Genomic DNA, 21,058 nt, shown 5'->3' on the forward strand with positions numbered 1-21,058 from the left:
CTCCCAGGATGAGGCATTCCGTTCCAGGACTCCTCAAATGTCCTCTTTCTTTCGGGATCATGGTTTCCCTTCTAGTGTCATCAAAGATGCCCTCACCCGCATCTCCTCCACTTCCCGCACTTCAGCCCTTAACCCATCCTCCCGTCACCACAATAGGGACAGGGTTCCCCTTGTCCTCACCTACCACCCCACCAGACTCCGGATCCAACACATTATCCTCCACAACTTCCGCCACCTTCAACAGGACCCCACCACCAAGCACATCTTTCCCTCCCTACCCCTCTCAGCTTTTCGCAGGGATCATTCCCTCCGCAACTACCTGGTCCACACGTCCCTCCCCACAGAACTCCCACCTGGCACTTATCCCTGTAAGCGCAAATGCTACACCTGTCCCCACACCTCCCCCCTTATCACCATTCCGGGCCCCAGACAGTCCTTCCAGGTGAGGCAACACTTCACCTGCGAGTCTGCTGGAGTCGTCTATTGCATCCGGTACCCCCGGTGCAGCCTCCTCTACATCGTCGAGACCCGACGCAGATTGGGGGACCGCTTCATCGAGCACCTACTCCGTCACAATAGACAGGACCTCCCAGTTGCCACCCACTTCAACTCTGCCTCTCATTCCCATCTAGATACGTCCATACATGGCCTCCTCTACTGCCATGATGAGGCCAAACTCCGGTTGGAGGAGCAACACCTCATATACCGTCTGGGTAGCCTCCAGCCTGGTGGTATGAACATTGAATTCTCCAATTTCCAGTAATTCCCTCCCCCTCCCCCCTCCCCTATCCCAGGTCCCTCTCTGCCTCTCTCCCTATCAACTTTCTGCTTCTTTATCTCTACAGTTCTTTCATGCTTATCCCCTCCCCCTCCCCTCTTTATCTTTCCTCTGATTGGTTTTCCACCTCGTGCCTCTAGGCCCTACCCCCTCCCCTATCTCTATTACTGGGCTTCGGCCCTCTCTTCCCCCCCATTCCTGATGAAGGTCTCGGCCTGAAACGTTGGCTACTCTTTTCTCTTGGATGCTGCCTGGCCTGCTGAATTCTTCCAGCATTGTGTATGTCATTCTAACGCTTCCCTCCCAGAAACTCCTCCAATTTTCTTTCATCCACGTGCCTACCTAATCAACTCTTAAATGTCCCTAATGTGTCTTCCCACTTCTTCCAAACCAGTGAACTGGGTCTGGTGTTCACAATGTGGTGTCCTTCACACTGAAGAAACCAAACACAGGCTTCTCTGTCCTAATGGTTTGTACCTCCAGCACTCTCACAATAAGGCTCAATTCAAGTTTGAGGAACAGCACCTCATCTCCCATCTGAGCATGTTTCAGCATTCTGGACTCAGTATAGCTTTAGGGAATTTAATTTTTTTTTCAGTTCTCTAACAGTCTCCATCTATGATACCAACTCCCCCAGCTTTACCAACTGTGATACTTTTCTCCCCCAGCTTTTCCTTTCCTCCAGGATTGGAAGACAGACATATACTGATCTGCCGAGCATGTCCTCCTGCTCTACATGTCCCGACTCCTACATTAACTTATGTTCTCACTTACTACTGATTCCCTCACTCATTAACTAGGTAACCTTGTTTAAAGCTTATCCCTGCTTTTACCGTATTGGAGATATAACTCCTATTTGTAGGTTAATAGGTTTTTTTAACTCTCCTTTTCAGTTTTGACGAGAGGTATCTAACATGAAAATTTTAATCCTTTTTGCTTCCTCCAGGCCCAACCTGGCCTGCTCACTATTTTGAGCATTTCCTGTTTTTCTTTTGAACTTCCAGCATCGGTAGTTTTTTAGATATTCCAAAAATGTATTAACCTCCATTCTAAATATACTCTGTGACACCTCATCCGTCTGGGTAGGGAATACTAAAGATTCACCATACTCTGGAAAGGAAATCTGTTTATCTTTGTCTTTATTGGCTGATCCCTTATTTTGAGACAGTGGCCCCTGATTTTAGACCTCCCAGGCAGGGGAAATGTAATTCCCCATATCTACCTGATTTAATCTTTATAAGAATTGTGCGAACTTCAGTGAGATCACCTTTCATTCTTCTGGAGAGCAGAACACGAGAGGACACAGGTTTAAGGTGCTGGGGAGTAGGTACAGAGGAGATGTCAGGGGTAAGTGTTTTACACAGAGAGTGGTGAGTGTGGAATGGGCTGCTGGCAGCGCTGGTGGAGGTGGATACAATATGGTCTTTTAAGAGACGTCCTGGATAGGTACATGAAGCTGAGAAAAATAGAGGGCTATGGGTAACCCTAGGTAAATTCTAAAGTAAGTATATGTTCGGCACAGCATTGTGGACTGAAGGGCTTGTGTTGTGCTGTAGGTTTTCTATGTTCTAATAAACAGCTGTAACCACCAAGTTTTATGCCTCATTCTTGAATTTTGAAGAACCTTTGGATTGTAAATTCATCAGGATCCTACACCCACAGGACTCTGCTTTCCTCCCACATCACAAAGATGAGTGCATAAGTTAAATGCCTGTTGAAAGTCACCTCTTAGCGTAAGTCTTTGTAGGCACCATGTATCTGTTCTATATCTGCATTGTATTCTGTGTTGCATGTTTATTATGGTAACTAGTCACAAAAGCGAAGGGAGTAAGCTACATCTGCAATTTGTAGTAGCTGGGGACCGGCAGATGTCGTATCTTTCACTCAATAATGTTCGATTACACTTAGCTTACACTTGGGTACACTTAAGTTTTATCACTTCAAGATTGCATGTTTGCTAAATGCTAATGAAGGATGAAATACATATCAGTGACTTTTGGAGCAGCATTATTGGGGTGAGGGTGTGTCATGCAAGAGTATCAAAACCGGGGGGTTGCCAGCTGTGGCAATTTTTTGGCTTTGGTTTGGCCACTACAGACTTTAAGATTCAAAGGGGAGTTGGTGGGGGCATGTGTGGTGAACTACATATACCTGTCTGGACATGCCCCTCTGCTGACTGCTCCTGTGACTCCTCCCACAGACCCCTGTATAAAGGCGATTGGAGGCACAACTCCTCCCTCAGTCTCCTGGATGTTGTGTGGTGATCTCTTGCTGCTAATTGTGGTCTCTTGCAGCTAATAAAAGCCTATCGTTCCCCTCCAATCTCCAAGAGTTATTGATGGGGCATCAGCATGTGAGAGAGAGAAAATGTGATGTAGAATCCTGGCAAATAAAGAGAGTGGGAATGGGACTGATTGAACTGCCCTCCTGAGCATGGCCTCCCTCTGTGTTGCAATAAATAAGCAATGACCAGAAGAAGTGAAGACAGAGCAGAATATATGACTCAACAGTAAGTTGTTATCATCAGGAATTCATTACCTTAAGTTGATCAGGAATTTGCTGCCTTAAGAGGGAGAGGGTCCAGAGGAGGGTCACATGAATACTTGTGGGAATGAAAGAACTTTCATATGTGGAGTGGTTGATGGCTCTAGGCCTGAACTCGCTGGAGTTTAGAAGAATAAGGGGGTTCTCATTGAAACTTATTGAATATTGAAAGGACTGGATAGAATAGACATGGAGAAAATGCTTTGTATAGTGGGGAGTCTAGGGCCAGAAAGCACAGCTTCAGAATAGAAGCAAGTCCCTTTAGAACAGAGGGAGGGAGGAACTTCTTTGGCCAAAGGGTGGTTAATCTGTGGAATTCAATACCACAGACATCTGTGGAGGCCAAATCTTTGGGTATATTTAAAGTGGAGGCTGATAGGTTTTTGATTAGTAAGGGTGTCAAAGGTTATGGGGAGAAGGCAGGAGAATGAGATGGATAATGAGTTACCCATGATGGAATGCTGGAGCGGCCGCATGGCCTAATTCAGCTCCTCTGACTTACATCTTGTGATCTTAAAGGGTGTGGAAGCAGATTTAATAGAAAAGGTCAAAGAGGAACAGAATTTTCACTTGAAAATTAAAACCCTTGCAGAGCTTGAGGGGAGGGCGAGCAAGGTGTTGCTTTAGCAATGCTTTTGAGAAAGACCTGCATGGGAGGTTGGTCCAGAAGGTTCATGCACTTGGCATTCAGGATGAGGTAGTAATTTGGGTTCGACATTGGCTTCATGAAAGAAGCCAGAAAGTGATAGTAGATGGTTGTCTCTCTGACTGGGGTCCCACGACCAGTGGTCTGCTATAGGGATCAGTGCTGGGACACTGTCTGTTTTTCATCTATATTAATCATTTGGATGATAATGTAGTAAACTGGATCAGCAAGTTTACAGATAACACCAAGTTTAGGGGCACAGCGAGGAAGTCTATCAATGCTTGCAGTGGGATCTGGACCAGCTGGAAAAATGGGCTGGGAAATGGCCAATGGAATTTAATGCAGACATGTGTAAAGTGTTGCACTTTGGCAGGAGAAGCCAGGGTAGGACTTAGACAATGAATGGTAGGGCACTGAGGAGTGTAGTAGAACAAAGGTATCTTGGAATACAGGCCCATAATTCTTTGGAAGAGGCATTCTAGATCACAAAGAAAGTTTTTGGCATATTGGCCTTCCTAAATCAAAATGTTGAGTACAGGAGTTGGGATGTTATGTTGAAATTGTATAAGATGTTAATGTGGCCTGATTGCATCCAGTTTTGGTCATCTACCTACAGGAAAGATATCATAAGACTGAAAAAGTACAGAGGAAATTTACAAGGATGTTGCTAGGACTGGTGGAGCTGAGTTATAGAGAAAGGTTGACTGAGTTCCAGCTTTATTCCCTGGAGAATGAGGGGAGATTTGATACAGGTACACAAATTAATGAGGGGGTTATAGTTAGGGTAAATGCAAGCAGGCTTTTTCCACTGAAGTTGGGTGAAACTAGAACTAGAAGTCATAGGTTAAATGTGAAAGCTGAAATATTTAATGGGAATCTGAGGGGGAAACTTCTTTATTCAGAGGATGGTGCAAGTGTGAAACGAGCTGCTAGCAGAAATTGTGGATGTGGTTTGGATTGAAACATTTAAGAGAAGTTTGGATAGGTACTTGGATGGGACTAGACAGAATAACAGTTTGGCACTATCTAGTTGGGGTGAACTGCCTGCTTCTATGCTGTAGTATTCTATGGCTGTATATTGGAGTCATCTTAAGCAGGTTGGTCTGACTGCGGTGTATAAAGTTGTGATGTTGTAATGTACACAACCATAAAGATCAATTAGGAGCATTTAAAAATGACTAAATAGGCCACAAAACACTTTCCTGTAGTTATACCAGACAGCAGTCATTTGCCTCACACACCCCATTACAGGATGTTTGAGAGCAGCATGTTACAATGTTTAAAGATTCTTGATATGCAGTGACTCACTAATGATTAAGTTACTTCAGCTGAAATGATTCCAGCTTGAGGCACAGTTTAGAGTGATGGTTATTTGAACTCGTCTTTGATTCTACTGATGCCTTGTTGTACTAGGGTGGGTGAAATCTGTTAACTTGGCTCATTATTGTCACATCTGCAATGAGAAACTTTGTCTTTACATGCAACCTGTATAGATTATTTCACAAAATCAGGGATTAGGCAGATTAGTAGTTTGACAGACCAGGTGGGCTGAAGGGTTTGTTTCTGTATTGTATTTCTGTATGACACCAGTGCATCAAAGTGCAGAGGAAAATGATAACAGAATGCAGAATATAGAGAAAGTGCAGCACAGGTAGACAAGAAGATGCTAGGACGTAACGAGGGAGATTATGAGGTCAAGAGTCCATCTTATCACACGAAGGGATCATTCGATAGTCTTTTAGCAGAATAGAAACTCACCTTGAGCCAGACTTTCACATGTTTTTGTATCCCCTGGAGGGGGGAGGAGGGATCTCTGGGGTGGGAGGAATTGTCGACTGCTTACTGAGGCAGCGGGATGTGTAGATAGAGCCCATGGAGGGGAGGCTGATCCCTGCGAGATGCTGTGCTATGACCACAATGAATCACCATCAATAACTCTCGGAGACGTGAGGCGAGATATAGGCTTTTATTGGCTGGAAGAAAGAACAAGCAGCAATTGACCACCACACTACATCCTGCAGACCGAGGCCGGGGCTGTGTCTCCAATCGCCTTTATACCGGGGTCCGTGGGAGGAGCCACAGGAGCAGTCAGCAGGGGGGACGTGTCCAGACAGGTATATGTAGTTCATCACACACAACTCTCTGCAGTTTCTGGCCACCTTGGTCAGAGATATGATGCACCTGGACAGCCAGTTCCAATGAAAGGTCTCGACCGGAAATGTCGACTTCCCATTTCTCTCCACAAATGCTCCCTGACAGGTTGAGATCCTGCAGCATTTTCACTGTTGCAGCACCTGCCGTCTCCTGTGTCACCATATATCTGGATAGGATGCTTTCTTGGTGCAAAGGGTGGACCACAGGCAGGGTGAAGAAGTGAAAAGGATTTTAAGGATGAAGAAGAATTATAAAATCAATACAATTTCATTTGGCTCAGTCAATTTGGACTTCAATGCATCATCAATCATTGTCCACCTCAGGTAGATATCATGACTGAAGATCTTTAGCTTGAAACATAAAGCACTTCTGCCATCACAGATGCTGGTGCCTGCCAAGTGTCTCCATCAGTCACTGTTTTTATTTGAGGTCTAGTTCCTACCTGTTTGAACTCGTATACTGAATGCACTCACTGACTGGTCCCTTGCCGCTCTCTGGGATAGAAGCCTGTTAGCCCTGTTCTCAATGGCTGATCCTTCATTTTTAGATGGTGGATCCTGATTCTGGACTTCCAAATCAGGGGAAATGCAATCCCAGTATTTGTCGTGTTGAAGCTCCATAGAAAATTGTCTGCTTCGCTCTCATTCTTCTGCAGAGCAGTTCCAGTCAGTTTCATCTGGAACACACTGCCTGAGTGACTCCACGGAGGCAGATACTCACACAGCATTGATGACGTATCCAGATGACTTGAGTGGATCACCTGAGATTAGTATATTTGGGCATTTGGTCAGCCTGGACCTGTTGTTATGATCCTATGAATTCACATCTCTCTGAGATGTTAAACTCCCTCATCACCTCTGTGGTCCAAGGAGAATGATTCCAACTTCTCCAAGTTAGTGGTAAAGGCCATTGCTGAGGCTGCATCTGGAGTACTGGGTGTAGTTCTGATCACCCTGTTATAGTGATATAAATCTCATTAGATCATATTTGCGTGCAATTCTGGACGTCCGATTTACAGGAATGATGTTGAGGTTTTGGAAAGGGTATAGAAGAGGTTGATCAAGATGTAGCCTGGATTGGAGGATATGAGCTCAAAGGAGAGACTGGGTAACCTTGGAGTGTCAGAGGCTGAGGGGAAACCTGACAGATGTTTTGAATATTACGAGGGGCATGGAAAGGGTGGACAGGCACAGCAATTTCCCAGGGTGGAGTTGTCACATACTAGAGTAATGCATTTAAGGGAAGAGGGGGAAAGTTTAAGGCGGATGTGTGGGGCAAGTTTTTTACATGGAACAGAAAGTCTTGGTGGTGGTAGAAACAGATACAAAATTGCATTTAGGAGACGTTACGGTTGACGCATAAATATGCAGGCAATTGAGGGATCTGTATAATGTGCAGGTAGAAATCATTTATGTAATTTGTTATTGAGTTTGGTACGGGCATTGTGAGCTGAAAGGCCTATTTTGTGTTGTGTCAATACAGTGTGGAATCAGGCCTTTCAGCTCAACACAACCATCCAACACAGTGGTCTTCCTTCTCGCTGTGGGTAACTCTATATGTGCAATCTTGTTGCTGATGTGTGTTTAAACAAGGGGCACGGTGTTTCCTGCTGGGATTTTGCCAGAACCTTTGGGATCTGCTGCCTAGTTGAGCTGAGGCAGAGGTGGAGGAATGTGGAAGCCGTTGATGGAACAGGTCGTGTTTCTGAGGAATGCAGCCTACTGTAACCTGATTTACAATCACTGCACCACGGATATTACATTACAGCGGATATTTCATGATCAGAAGCATTCTTTACCATCACCTATATTGCCGAGGCGCCTGAGGGGAGATGCTTTTCACTAGTCAGGCATCCATTGAGTGAGCTATTTCATCACCACCACTACCCCTCACCAACACCCAGCCTCCTCCACTGGGCACGTTGCACCAGAGGGACAACATTCCTGACATAATAGGTAGCCATAGCAACATTTTGCATTTATATAGCACCCATAATATTGGTGGGTCAAGTTAATCATGTCAAAGAATTTTTCATGGTGATCCACATAAGGAGGTAATCAAATACATTCAATTGTGAACTGTAAATTGGTTTATTATAGTCAGAAATACCTAAGTACAATGAACAAATATGTTTTGCATGCTCTCCATGCAGATCAATCATTACACGAGTGCACTGAGGCAGTACAAGGGGAAACAATAACAGAATGCAGAATAAAGAGTTACAGCCACAGAGGAAGTGCAGTGCAGACAGACGATGAGATGCAAGGCCATAACATGGTAGACTGTGAGGTCAAGAGTCCATCTTATTGCATTAGGGAACCATTCAATAGCCTTCCCTGTGGGTCCTGGAGGTGGAAAGATCAATAGACCTGTAAGTAGATTTAAAGAGCTCATTATTATTAATTCTTGGAGAAATAGAATTTAACGGGGTATAATAGAAGTGTTAAATGTTAAGAGTTCGTTGGACAGCAAGGAAATCCAACAAGTCAATACTTGAAGAAATACAGCCAGACTGCTCTCCAGGAGGCTTGATTATGAGAAAAAAGCTCAGATATTTTGGCCACATCATGAGAAGACAGGATTCCTCGGAGAAGACTCTCATGCTAGGTAAAAGCAAAGGTAAAAGAAGGAGAGGACGACAGGCTTTGATAGATTGATAATATTACTCAGACAATGCTTATGACCTTGGGGGATCTTAGAGAGGCAGTTTCCAACAAGAAGGCTTGGTGTGCAGGAGTCCATGAGATCATGAGGAGTTGGACTCAACAATGACTGAACAACAAAAACAATAGAGATGATGAGTAGATATGCAGAAAGCAGTGTGCAACAAATGACCACACTCCTACATCATCTTGCTTGGTCTTGGACCAAAAGGGAGGCCTTAAGGAATTGGTATTGGTTTATTATTGTCACACATACCAAGATACTTTTTTATTTGCATGCCATTCAGACAGATGATTCCATACATGAGTATATGGAAATAATAAAAAAGAAAAGCAGAATGCAAAATCCAGAAATTGGTCAGTGCAGGGGAACAAATGCCAAGGGCCATGTTGAGGTAGGCTGGAAGGTCAACTATGCATCTTCCAGCATATGAAGTGTTTGTTCAAGAGTCTGATAACAGTGGGATAGAGGCTGTCCTTGAGCCTGGTAAAAGTGTTTTCAAGTTCTTTTATCTTCTGTTGGATGGGAGAGGAGAGACGAAAGAATAACCAGAGTGTAAGGGGTCCTTGATGACACTGTCTGCTTTTGAACAGCAGCAGAAAATGTGATGGAGGTAATGGAGGGGACGTTGGCTTCTGCAATAGAATAGGCTGTGTTCACATCTATCCGCAGTTTCTTGAGAGAGAGAAAGAGAGAGATAGATATGTGGGTGACTTTGGGAGGGAATTCCTGGACCTGTCAATGGTAGTGATGAAAATTGGAGGTGCACACCATGACCAGAGGAGCTGGATTCACAGCAGGTAAGGCTGGAGATTACAAGGCAAGCAATGATGAAACTGGTGGGCTAGAATGAGGGGTTGAATGACCTACTACCTCCTGCCCCTATTTTCTTCTGTTCTTGGGAGGCTGTGGGTAATAATAATAGGATCAGCTGGGAGTCATTGAATCCATTGGGGCGAATCAAGTGTCTGGGAGCTGCCTGACTGTAGGGTGAATGAAGTGACTGGTCCACACCCAGATGCAGCTCACCAGAGTTTTACTAGCTAGTTCCAAAATTAATCAATCAAATTTTGCTGTGGTGTTTACTGTAAGCAGTGGTCTTTTGCTGTGTGCATTACATCTGTGCAAAGACTGTCTTCTCTCTGTTTCTACGAGGTCAATGGGGAAGCATGTACATTTTCTCATTGAATTATTTGCATCTCCAATATAAACACGGAGGAGAGGCTGAGTGTCTGGTTGCACATCCTGCAATGTACACACACATACTTGGAAGTGAAGCATTGCACAGGAAGGGACAGGGATTACGTCTGCAAAAGGAATCCAGCTCTGGCAGGAAATAATTCTGATGTTAAATATGTACACGCGCAACAATGGAATAGTTGGATCTGCCCATTGAAAGAATGAAAGAATTGCATTTCTTTATCAGCATAATGGATAGGGAAGGTTTAGAGGGAAATTGGCCAAACATGCTTGAATGGGGCTAGTTTACAAGGGCACCTAACATGGCCTCCTGTACTGCCATGATGAGGCCAAACTCAGGTTGGATGAGCAACACCTCATATACCGTCTGGGTAGTCTCCAGCCCCTTGGTATGAACATCGAATTCTCCAACTTCTGGTAATTCCCTCCCTCTCCCTTCCCCCATCCCACTTTCACTCTGCCTCCTCTTCCAGCTGCCTATCACCTCTCTCATAATTCTGTCTTCTTCTACTACCATTACTGCTTTCCCCTTACATTCCTTCTTCACCTCTCCGGCCTATCCCCTCCCTGCTTCCCCTCCCCCACCCCTTAATCTTTCCTCTCATTGGTTTTTCACCTAGCACCTTCCCCCCTCCCCCTACTTTCTTTATAGGGCCCCTGCCCCCTCCTTCTTCAGTCCCGATGAAGGGTCTCGGCCCGAAACATTGGCTGCTTGTTATCACGGATGCTGCCCGACCTGCTGAGTTCCTCTGGCTTGTTCGTGCATGTTCACCTAAAATTCCTACCTGTGATGCCCTCAGCATCCCTGATGGTTCTCAGTGCATCCAGTGCATTGTGTGGTCATTCCTTTGACTGGCCATGCAGCAGTTGCAGATGAACACACTACCCACAGCTGTGGCCTCAGGGACCTGCAAGATACCCTCATTTCCACTATCCTGCAGGAACGTATATGGAGCCAGTTGCCAGAGGAAGTGATTAAAGCAGATTTAGTAACAATAATTAAAGGACATTTGGACAGGTACATAGATAAATAGGGTTTCAAGATTTGAAGATTCAAGATTTTAATATCCACTTATCATCAAAGAATGTATAAATTATTCAACCTTGAGATCCGCTTGCTCACACGTAGCCACAGAGCAAGAAACCCAAAAGCCCGAGTGAAGAAACAAAAGAAAATGAAAGAATAATAAGGGCAAATGGGAAACAAAAGAGATACTGCAGTTGCTGGAATTCTTGAGCAACATGCCCAAAATGCTGGAGCAACTCAGCAAGTTGGGCAGCATCAGTGGAAGGGAAGTAACAGTCAATGTTTCGGGCCAACAACCTTCATCAGAACTAGAAAGGAAGGTGACAGAAGCCAGAGTAAAAAAGTTGGAGGAGGGGAAGGAGTACAAGTTGTCAGGTGATAGGTGAAACCAGGTGAGGGAGAAAGTGGGGTGGATGAAGGAAGAAGCTAGCAGGTCAGATTTGGTATTGGGAAATGAACCTGGTCAGGTGTCAGATCTCTCAGTGGGAGAGCATTTTGGAGATGTTGATCATAATTCTATCTCCTTTACAATAGCATTGGAGAGAGATAGGAACAGACAAGTTAGAAAAGGGTTTAATTGGAGTAAGGGGAACTATGAGGCTATTGGGCAGGGAATTGGAGGCTTAAATTGGAAACAGATGTTCTCAGGGATAAGTATGGAAGAAATGTGGCAAATATTCAGGGGATATTTGTGTAGAGTTCTGTATAGGTACGTTCCAATGAGACAGGGAAGTTATGGTAGGAGATTGTGGTGTACAAAGGCTGTAATAAATCTAGTCAAGAAGAAAAGAAAAGCTTACAAAAGGTTCAGAGAGCTAGGTAATGTTAGAGATCTAGAAGATTATAAGGCTACTAGGAAGGAGCTTAAGAAGGAAATTAGGAGAGCCAGAAGGGGCCATGAGAAGGCCTTGGTGAGCAAAATTAAGGAAAACCCCAAGGCATTCTACAAGTATGTGAAGAGCAAGAGGAAAAGATGTGAAAGAATAGGACCTATCAAATGTGACAGTGGGAAAGTGTGTATGGAACTGGAGGAAATAGTAGAGGTACTTAATGAATACTTTACTTCAGTATTCACTATGGAAAATGACCTTGGCGATTGTAGAGATGACTTGCAGCAGACTGATAAACTTGAGCATGTAGATATTAAGAGAGTGGATGTGCTGGAGCTTTTGGAAAGCATCAAGTTGGATAAGTCACCGGGACTGGATGAAATGTACCCCAGGCTACTGGGGGAGGTGAGGGAGGAGATTGCTGAGCCTCTGGCGAAGATCTTTGCATCATCAATGGGGACAGGAGAGGTTCCAGAGGATTGGAGGGTTGCGGATGTTGTTATTTTATTCAAGAAAAGAAGTAGAGATAGCCTAGAAAATTATAGACCAGTGAGTCTTACATCAGTGGTTCGTAAGTTGATGGAGAAGATCCTGAGAGGCAGGATTTATGAACATTAGGAGAGGTATAATATGATTAGGAGTAGTCAGCATTTGTCAAGGGCAGGTCATGCCTTACGAGCCTGATTGAATTCTTTGAGGATGTGACTAAACACACTGATGAAGGTAGAGCAGTAGATGTAGTGCATATGGATTTCAGCAAGGCATTTGATAAGGTACAGTCAAAAGTTACAGCAGGACATTGATAGGATGCAAAACTGGGCTGAGAAGTGGCAGATGGAGTTCAACCCAGATAAGTGTGAAGTGGTTCATTTTGTAGGTCAAATATGATAGCAGAATATAGTATTAATGGTCAGACTCTTGACAGTGTGGAGGATCAGAGGGATCTTGGGGTCCGAGTACATAGGATGCTCAAAGAAGCTGCGCAGGTTGACTCTGTGGTTAAGAAGGCGTATGGTGTATTGGCCTTCATCAATCATGGAATTGAATTTAGGAGCTGAGAGGTAATGTTGCAGCTGTATAAGACCCCACTTGGAGTACTGTGCTCAGTTCTGGTCGCCTCACTACAGGAAGGATGTGGAAACCATAGAAAGGGTGCAGAGGAGAGTGAGGTTGAGTGAACTTGGCCTTTTCTCCTTGGAGCGAAGGAGGATGAGAAGTGACCTGATAGATTTATATAAGATGATTGTGCAATGTGCATTGATTGTGTGGATAGTCAGAAGCTTTTTCCCAGGGCTGAAATGGTTGCCACAAGAGGACACAGGTTTAAGGTGCTGGGGAGTAGGTACAGAGGAGATGTCAGGGGTAAGTTTTTTATTCCGAGGATGGTGAGTGCGTGGAATAGGCTGCCAGCAGTGGTGGTGGAGGAGGATATGATAGGGTCTTTTAAGAGACTTTTAGATAGGTACACGGAGCTTAGAAAAATAGAGGGCTATGGGTAAGCCTAGTAATTTCTAAGATAGGGACACATTCGGCACAACTTTGTGGACCGAAGGGCCTGTATTGTGCTGTAGGTTTTCTATGTTTCTACATGATAGGTGGAAGAGGTAAAAGATTAAAGAAGAAGTCGTCTGATAGGAGAGGCTAGTGGACCATGAAGAAAGGGAAGGAGGAGGGGCACTAAGGGAAGAAATAGGCAGGTGAGGAGAAGAGAAGGGGTGAGAGGGTAATCAGAATGGGGAATGGAGAAAGAGAGAATGCAGGGGTGGGAGTAATTACAAGAAATCAGAAAAAAAATCAATGTTCATGCCATCAGGTTGGAGGCTACACAGATTGATTGTTTGCAGTTGCCCCTCCAACTTGAGTTGGCCTCAATGTCACAGTTGAGGAGGCCATTGACAGACATGTTAGAATGGGAATGGGAAGTTGAATTGAAATGGCTAGCCATCGAGAGATCCTGCCTTATATAGCGGATTTGCTTGACAAAGTGATCCTTCAATCTAGAAGAGGCTGCACTGGGGGCACTGGATATAATCGATGACTGTCTCTGTGATGGAGACCTTCTCCTGACTGTCCCATTGATGTGTCGCTTCACCCGGAAGCAGTGCTTGTGGCCCTAAATGGTGGTAAAGAGGAAGGTGTAGGGGCAGGCTGAAAGAAGAATTTGGACAAGCTAAGATTGTTTTCTCGTGAATGGTGTCGGCTGAAGGGAGGCAGGAGCAAGATGAATCAATTGGTTCAATGGTGTCAGAACAACAAACTCACATTCAATGTTAGTAAATTTTGATTGTGGACTTCAGGAAGGGCAAGTCAGGAGAACACATACCGTGCCTCACTGAGGAGTACGCGGTGTAAAGAGCAAGCAGTTCATTGTTGTTACCGTCTCGGACGATCCACCCTGGGCCCAACGATTATGAGGAAGGCATGCCAGTGGTTCCACTCTGTTAGGGATTTGTGGAGATTTGGCAGGTCACAAAAACTTGCAAATTTCAACGGAGAGCATTCTGACAGGTTGTATCACAGTCTGGTGTGGAGGCTCCAAAGCACAGGATTGTAGAAAACTACAGAAGGTTCTGGACTCGGTCAGCATCATCACAGGCACACAACTCTCCCCACCATCAATGACATCCAAGGGGTGGTGCCACAAGGAAGCTGCATCTATCACTGGCTCTCTATCCATTAGGCACCCGAAAGCCTTGGAACAATACCAAGATACTTATGAAATAATTTGAGGACCAGCTGGAAGGACATATGCACTAACAGCAGCGTACTGGAGGAGCATCTCCATCATGATTACGCAACACCAACTCAGATCGATAGGTCATGTCATCTGGATTCATGTCTTCCCAAACAGATTCTTTACTCCCAGTTGAATGAAGGTGAGTGAGTCCCTGGTGGGAAAAGAAAACTCCTCAATCAGTCTGAAGAAATTCAGCATTACATCTAAACCCTAGGATGACATTGCCCTCACTGGAGGAAATCTCTTCAAGAGGGAGCGGCGCTACATGAGATCGACTTTCACTGTGCCACAGAGAACAAGTGATTGAACAACCAAAAGACCCAACCACCACCCACAGCCACTACTTACCTCTTGCCCACACTGCACCAGAATATGTAGATCCCGGTCTGGTCCTTGCAGCCACTTGAGAACACATCAATAGACAACTCCTTAGGAGAACATCAGACTCAACTCGAGTGATTGCACTACTGCTACTAATACTGCATCTCACTATCTGCAATAGCCCCTCTTCTCGTCACTACCATCGAGGGAGAGGTACAGGAGCCTGAAGACCCACACTCAATGGTATAGGATCAGCTTCTTCCCTTCCATCATCAGGTTTCTGAACAGTTCATGAACCTACAAACACTACCTCACTCCAATTTTTTTTGTGTTGTTTCTGTATCTTTGCAATTTATAGCAAATTTATATCTTTGGACTGTGCTGCTGCCACAAAGCAGGGAATTTTATGGAATAGGAGACTGATAATAAACCTAATTCTTGTTCTAATTCTAAATCCATGTTGACTGTACAAACCTGATTTCCTTTTCAAGGTTTTCTGTTACTACGTTCTTCTGTAAAACTTTTTCTCTTTCTCAGGAGATCCCACAGCATTCTGCACCCCATGGTGGGGTTTTGAGGTAGTTAGTGCTGCATAGTGGGAGCCAATTTGTACTCAACAACTTCTAACCATTGGAGAGATGAGGTATTCAGAAAATCGGTGTCAGCATGTTGACGTGAGGATAGGAGATAGCCCAAGTATCAGGGAGAACTGCCCTGTTAACCTCTCGTCAGAAGCACAGTGACAGTGTAGAATGCTAAACAACATTATTAATGCTATACAAATACATTTATTTTCCTGTTCAAGGAAAAACAGATGCAAAAATAACCTCAGGATGTCAATGCAGCAGCTTATTCTGCATACTCATGAAAGGAAGGCATTGATCCAGAACACATTACCATCAGAACGTGCTATTCCACAACTTTCAATATTGCTAAATACAGTCAAGAAATGCTCTTGGAGGTAATGATGCTGGTGACATTATGGGCTGCCTTTACCTGAAGGTGCATTGGTGCCAAACACTTGTGTGTGTGCCTCTCCCTTCCCCAGTTCTGAGGAAGGGTCCAAGATCAACGTCTGCTAACCTGCTGAGTGTTTCCAGTATTTTCTGCTTTGTATCTGTTCTGTCTTAAATACCCGTGGAACCACAGCTTCACTTCCTGAAGACAAAGCAATTCATCCTGAATAATTTTGTCTTTTCTGTGAGCCCCTTGAGTTTCATGGATATTTTCCCAGAAACCTTGCTCCACTGAGGATGCTGAATCCTTCTGAGAATTTTTGAGGATCATTTAGACTATTTACCCCCTTTCTTGAAAATGGGGGAGATTTCTCCAGGATTATCCTAAGTAACATCTTTATTTATTTTATTTTTATTTAGAGATATAGCAGAGTGACAGGCCCTTCCAACTCGTGTGACCAATTAGCTTACTAACCTGTAAGTCATTGGAACATGAGAGGAAAGCGGAGTACCCGGAAGAAACCCACGCAGTCACGGTGAGAACTCACGTGCTCCTTCCAGACAATGGTAGGAATTGAACCCCAGGTCACTAGCACTGAACTAGCATTACACTAACTGCTGTGCTATAGCTTTTCTATGTCCAACAGCCACACATGACAAATGAACACCAAGGAATTGATAAGTAAGTGCAAGACAGGATGTGTGAGTAGACTGGAGAGAAAGGTTGGGGTGTAAAAGGGAAAAGGTTAGTCAGGTCAATTGTGGGCCCTTGATAGAGATAGGACTGTCTTTCTTCATGGAAGAGAACAGACAAAACCAGGCAGGGTTAAATGTCTAGTAGGAGGAACTGGAAACTATGCCATGGACAGTCCCCGTCCCAACTGCAAAAGGAGGAGGGCTGGGCATGGGATTAGTAACCCCATCATATAAAAACCTGGAGCTACACAAATACCAACAGAAGCTTCAAAGACCTCATTTCCTAGCGAGGAAGAATCTTCACTTAGAAGATGTATGACATTATGTGGTGAAAGCAACAGTGCCCATCAAACTTCTATCGGCTCAGGACAGAGGACTTCAGTGAGCTGCTGTTGGTGACCTCTGCCTCTGTAGGGGCTATTGGGATGAAGAAGAAGACGGAAGAAGAAGATGAAGAAAGAAGAAGAAGAAGAAGAGGAAGAAAGATGAAAGAAGAAGAAGAAGAGGAAGAAAGATGAAAGAAGAAGATTGTGTGTGGTTGGGAACGGTGGGAGGGAAGATGAATAGGTGAGGTCAATTTTCATGGAAATGCACTTTCTTCAACCTTCAGTAAGGCCTGAGGACTCTGGGAGAATTCTTGACAGTCTCAGTGTAGACTGGATCTAATCTGCTGGTTGAGCTTTGCCATTCAATTCTACAAACTTTTCTCGGCAAAAGTTTTCAATAGACTAACACTCCAGCAGCTCGAGACGTAAGTGCTCTGTGCTTTGTGTCACGATCTAAAGCATGCTATTTAGAAGCCCACTATTTATTAAAGAACCATTTCTATTTAGACAGAAAAAATACATAAGAAACAAGTTGAAGCCACTCAGTCCCTGGACCCTGCCCTACCATTTTGTAAGGACATAGCTGACTCTGACTGTAACAACACTCATCATCTTACAGGACACAGCTGCTTGATTGACACCACATGCACAATCACTCACTCACTTCACCACTGATGGACAGTGGCAGCAGTGCATACCATCTACAGCATGCACTGCAGCAACTCAGACAGCACCTTCCAATCCCACTGTGTCCACCAGCCAGCAGGACAAAAACAGCAAAAGCATGGGAAACACCACCAGTTATACATTCCTCTTTCAGCTACACACCACCCTGACTTGGAAATACAATATATCTGCATTCCTTTATCACTCAATCCTGGAACTCCCTTCCTACCAACAATGAGAGTACATCCACACCTCAAGGTCAGCAATGATTCAGAAAATGAATCTTTTCTGCACCTTTTCCAGCTTAATGACATCCTTCCTGTAGCTGGGTGAGCAGAACTTCCTGCAATGATGGGTGCTGGACTCACACTGAAGTTTTTCACAGTGTCCACAAGAGGGGAGCAAGGGCCTCTCTTTTTAAGTAACCAAGGACATGTCCTGTGAGTCAGTCCTGGTCCTCAGACTAAAGTAGGCACTGAATGCTGGTTTTTGGAGAGTGGGCAGTGGTGTGAATGGTGGAAGGAGAAAAAGTGGTTCATCCCAAGAGACTGGACAGCTGGCATCTACAGAGAGAAGGTAAAATAGGGGTAATAGTGCTGCTGCCCTGCTACTCCGCTACTCCAGGGACACAAGTTCAGCCATAGATGCTGTCTAAGTTGTCCCTGAGTTTGGGTGGGTTTCCCCTGTTCCAGTTTCCTCCCATGACCCAATGAGATGGGATAATTAACTGTTGTAAATGACCCCTGGTGTGTATATGGATCGGACAGCCAAGGGGCATGTGAGAGAGAAAAGGGACTGATGGGAATGTGATGACAGCCAGCATAGATCTGATGAGCTAAATGTCCTACTTTTAGGGATATATGAAGGTAGAGAGCAGCATTGATGGGGGAGGGATTAAAGGGTACACTTGGAGAGTGGGAGAAGAACTGAAAGGACGGGAAAATCAGAGCTGAGAGGGAGGGAGTGTTGTGGAAATTGATGTAGGTGAGTGTCTGTGTGATTCCATCCACCTCTGTGAGACCTTGGTACGTGTGACAGTTGTGCCGCAGTTACCCGTGTAAGGTGTGAAGCAGGAGTCTGAGGGACCAGCAAAGGGCAATGTTTCTTTGACCCTGGGAAAGGATTTGACAATGGCTATCACACAACTTCAGCAGCAAGTTTCAGAATCTGGTCCTTAACCAGCCGCAGATCTCAAATGCTAGTATACTGTCCCCATAAAAAGGAGGAATAATCAGAATTTGCTTCTGAATGTAACTATGGAGGTAGGAGAATGAATGTTAAATACAAAAGATTCTGCAGATGCTGGAAACCTTCAATGACATACACGAAGGAAGGGAATAAATGATTTTCCTCCATACATGCTGCCTAACTTGCTGAGTTTTTCCAGCATTTTGTGTGCATTGTATGGGATAATGGGTGAATTCCTTCCAGAAATTCATAAGGCTAGAGACTGCAGATGCTGAAATTTGGAACAACAAACAATCTGTTGGAAGAAAGGCAGGTCGAGCAGAATCACTGGGGGGGGGGGGGGGGCGAGGAGAGTATGGGTTCATCCTGATGCAAAGTTCTTTCAGAAATGCTGACAGCTCCTTCCTGCCACAGAAGCTGCTCAACCTGCTTAGCACTTCCAGCAGATTGTGGCTCCATCAGAATTTCCCTTCCGTTGAAGTGAACAGAACATGATTTCAGCAGCAGAGTTCAGTGTGCATTCATTGTGGTGGTGCAAGGGTTGAATTACTAGGTTAGAAGGTCAAGTCCATCGACTAATAATTCAGATGTGTGAGTTCAAATCCCACTAGCTGCTGTGGAGGTAAAGTCTGCAGCATTTGTCATGAGGACACGTCCCTTCATAGGAGGAAGTTTGTCTATTACTTGGGCTAGTTTATATGAGTGAATAAATGGAAAAATCGACAATTGAAAATAAAATTCTATGTTTTTACTAACTAAAGGAGCATTTTGGAAAGAAAAACGTAGCTCAGCTGCAAAAACTTCACATTCTTTACAGAGTGGAGGAGGGAATGAAGAACTGGGAGAGTCTATGCAGAACACCTTGACGATAGCAGAACATGCAGATACTGATGTCGAAGAGTTGGGTGGATTTTAATGGATGGGTTCCAGGCTGAAGTGTTTCAGTTCTGTGGAATGACTGGTGAAGATGGAGTAAGCTGAAAAATCGGTTTATACAGATTAATTCATGACAACTGAGCATTGAGGCAGTACTTGGGAAAACAAGAAGAGATTCGGAATAAAGTGTTGCAGTTTCAGAGAAAGTGCAGTGCAGGTGGACAATAAGGTGCAAGGTCAAGACGTACAAAAAAGCTGGATGAACTCAGCAGGTCAGGCAGCATCCGTGGAAAGGAGCAGTCAACGTTTCGGGTCGAGACCCTTCATCAGGACTAAAGAAGGAGGGGGCAGGAGCCTTATAAAGATGGTGGGGGGAGGGTGGAAAACCAATCAGAGGAAAGATCAAGGGGTGGGGAAGGGGAAGGGGAAGGTGCAAGGTCATACTGAGGTACATTGTGAGGTCAAGAATCCATCTTGATATACTAGCAGACCATTCAGTAGTCTATAACAGCAGAATTGAGGCTGATGGTACATCTGTCAGGCTTTTGTATCTTCTGCCTGATGGGTGGGGTTGAAGAGAGCACATCTGGGGTGGGTGATGTTTTTAATTATACTGGCTGCTTAACGGAACTAACAAAAACTATAGCTAGGGGTGGTTCTCCTTGGAGTAGAGGACAGGTTTCACCAGGGTAAGTAAGAAGCAAGAGCTTCCATCAGCAGGATACCTAGCCAGAGGACGCAGAGTGAAGGGGCTTGGTAAAAGGTTTGGGGGGGGGGGGGCGTGTGTGGAGTGGAAATGGATTTTTCCTGTGATTTGCTGTGACCTGGGGAAGTTGTTGGGAGCAAGCTCAATAGGAGTCTGCAAAATGAAAAACCTTAACACTATGCAGTACCTCAGACTATATTTCTCTCTCTCTCTCTCTCTCTCTCTCTCCCTCCCTCTCTCTCTCTCCCTCTCTCTCTCTCTCTCTCTCTCACTCTTTCAACTTGCACTATTGTTGTCATGTTTATTTTGTCATGTAGGCTATGCGTAATTTATGTTAATTTAAGTTTATATTAACTTATATCTGTAATGTACTGTGCTGCTGTAGCAAAACACTAATTTATGCCCTTGGTATGTATGCCTCTGACTTAAACTTGAACCTGAAATATTAGGATGAGAAAAACAGTAGAATCTTCATCCAACAACACACACAAAATGCTGGTGGAACGCAGCAGGCCAGGCAGCATCTATAGGGAGAAGCACTGTCGACGTTTCGGGCCGAGACCCTTCGTCAGGACTAACCGAAAGGAAAGATAGTAAAGGAAAGAAAGGAAAGATACTATCTTTCCTTTCGGTTAGTCCTGACAAAGGGTCTCGGCCCGAAACGTCGACAGTGCTTCTCCCTATAGATGCTGCCTGGCCTGCTGCGTTCCACCAGCATTTTGTGTGTGTTGTTGTTTGAATTT

At 44.6% G+C, this 21,058-nt stretch overlaps 1 protein-coding gene across 1 annotated transcript in view; it reads left to right on the forward strand.

Moving 5' to 3' along the window:
- Positions 1-9,558: 9,558 nt before the first annotated feature.
- LOC132390943 (proheparin-binding EGF-like growth factor) overlaps positions 9,559-21,058 on the forward strand; it is a 72,733-nt gene continuing 61,233 nt past the window's right edge. The window contains exon 1 of the mRNA XM_059963477.1: positions 9,559-9,586. Coding sequence (XP_059819460.1) covers positions 9,559-9,586 — 28 coding nt within the window. The remainder of the gene's footprint in view (positions 9,587-21,058) is intronic.

The sequence above is a fragment of the Hypanus sabinus genome, chromosome 3, assembly GCF_030144855.1.
Source record: "Hypanus sabinus isolate sHypSab1 chromosome 3, sHypSab1.hap1, whole genome shotgun sequence".
NCBI lineage: Eukaryota > Metazoa > Chordata > Chondrichthyes > Myliobatiformes > Dasyatidae > Hypanus > Hypanus sabinus.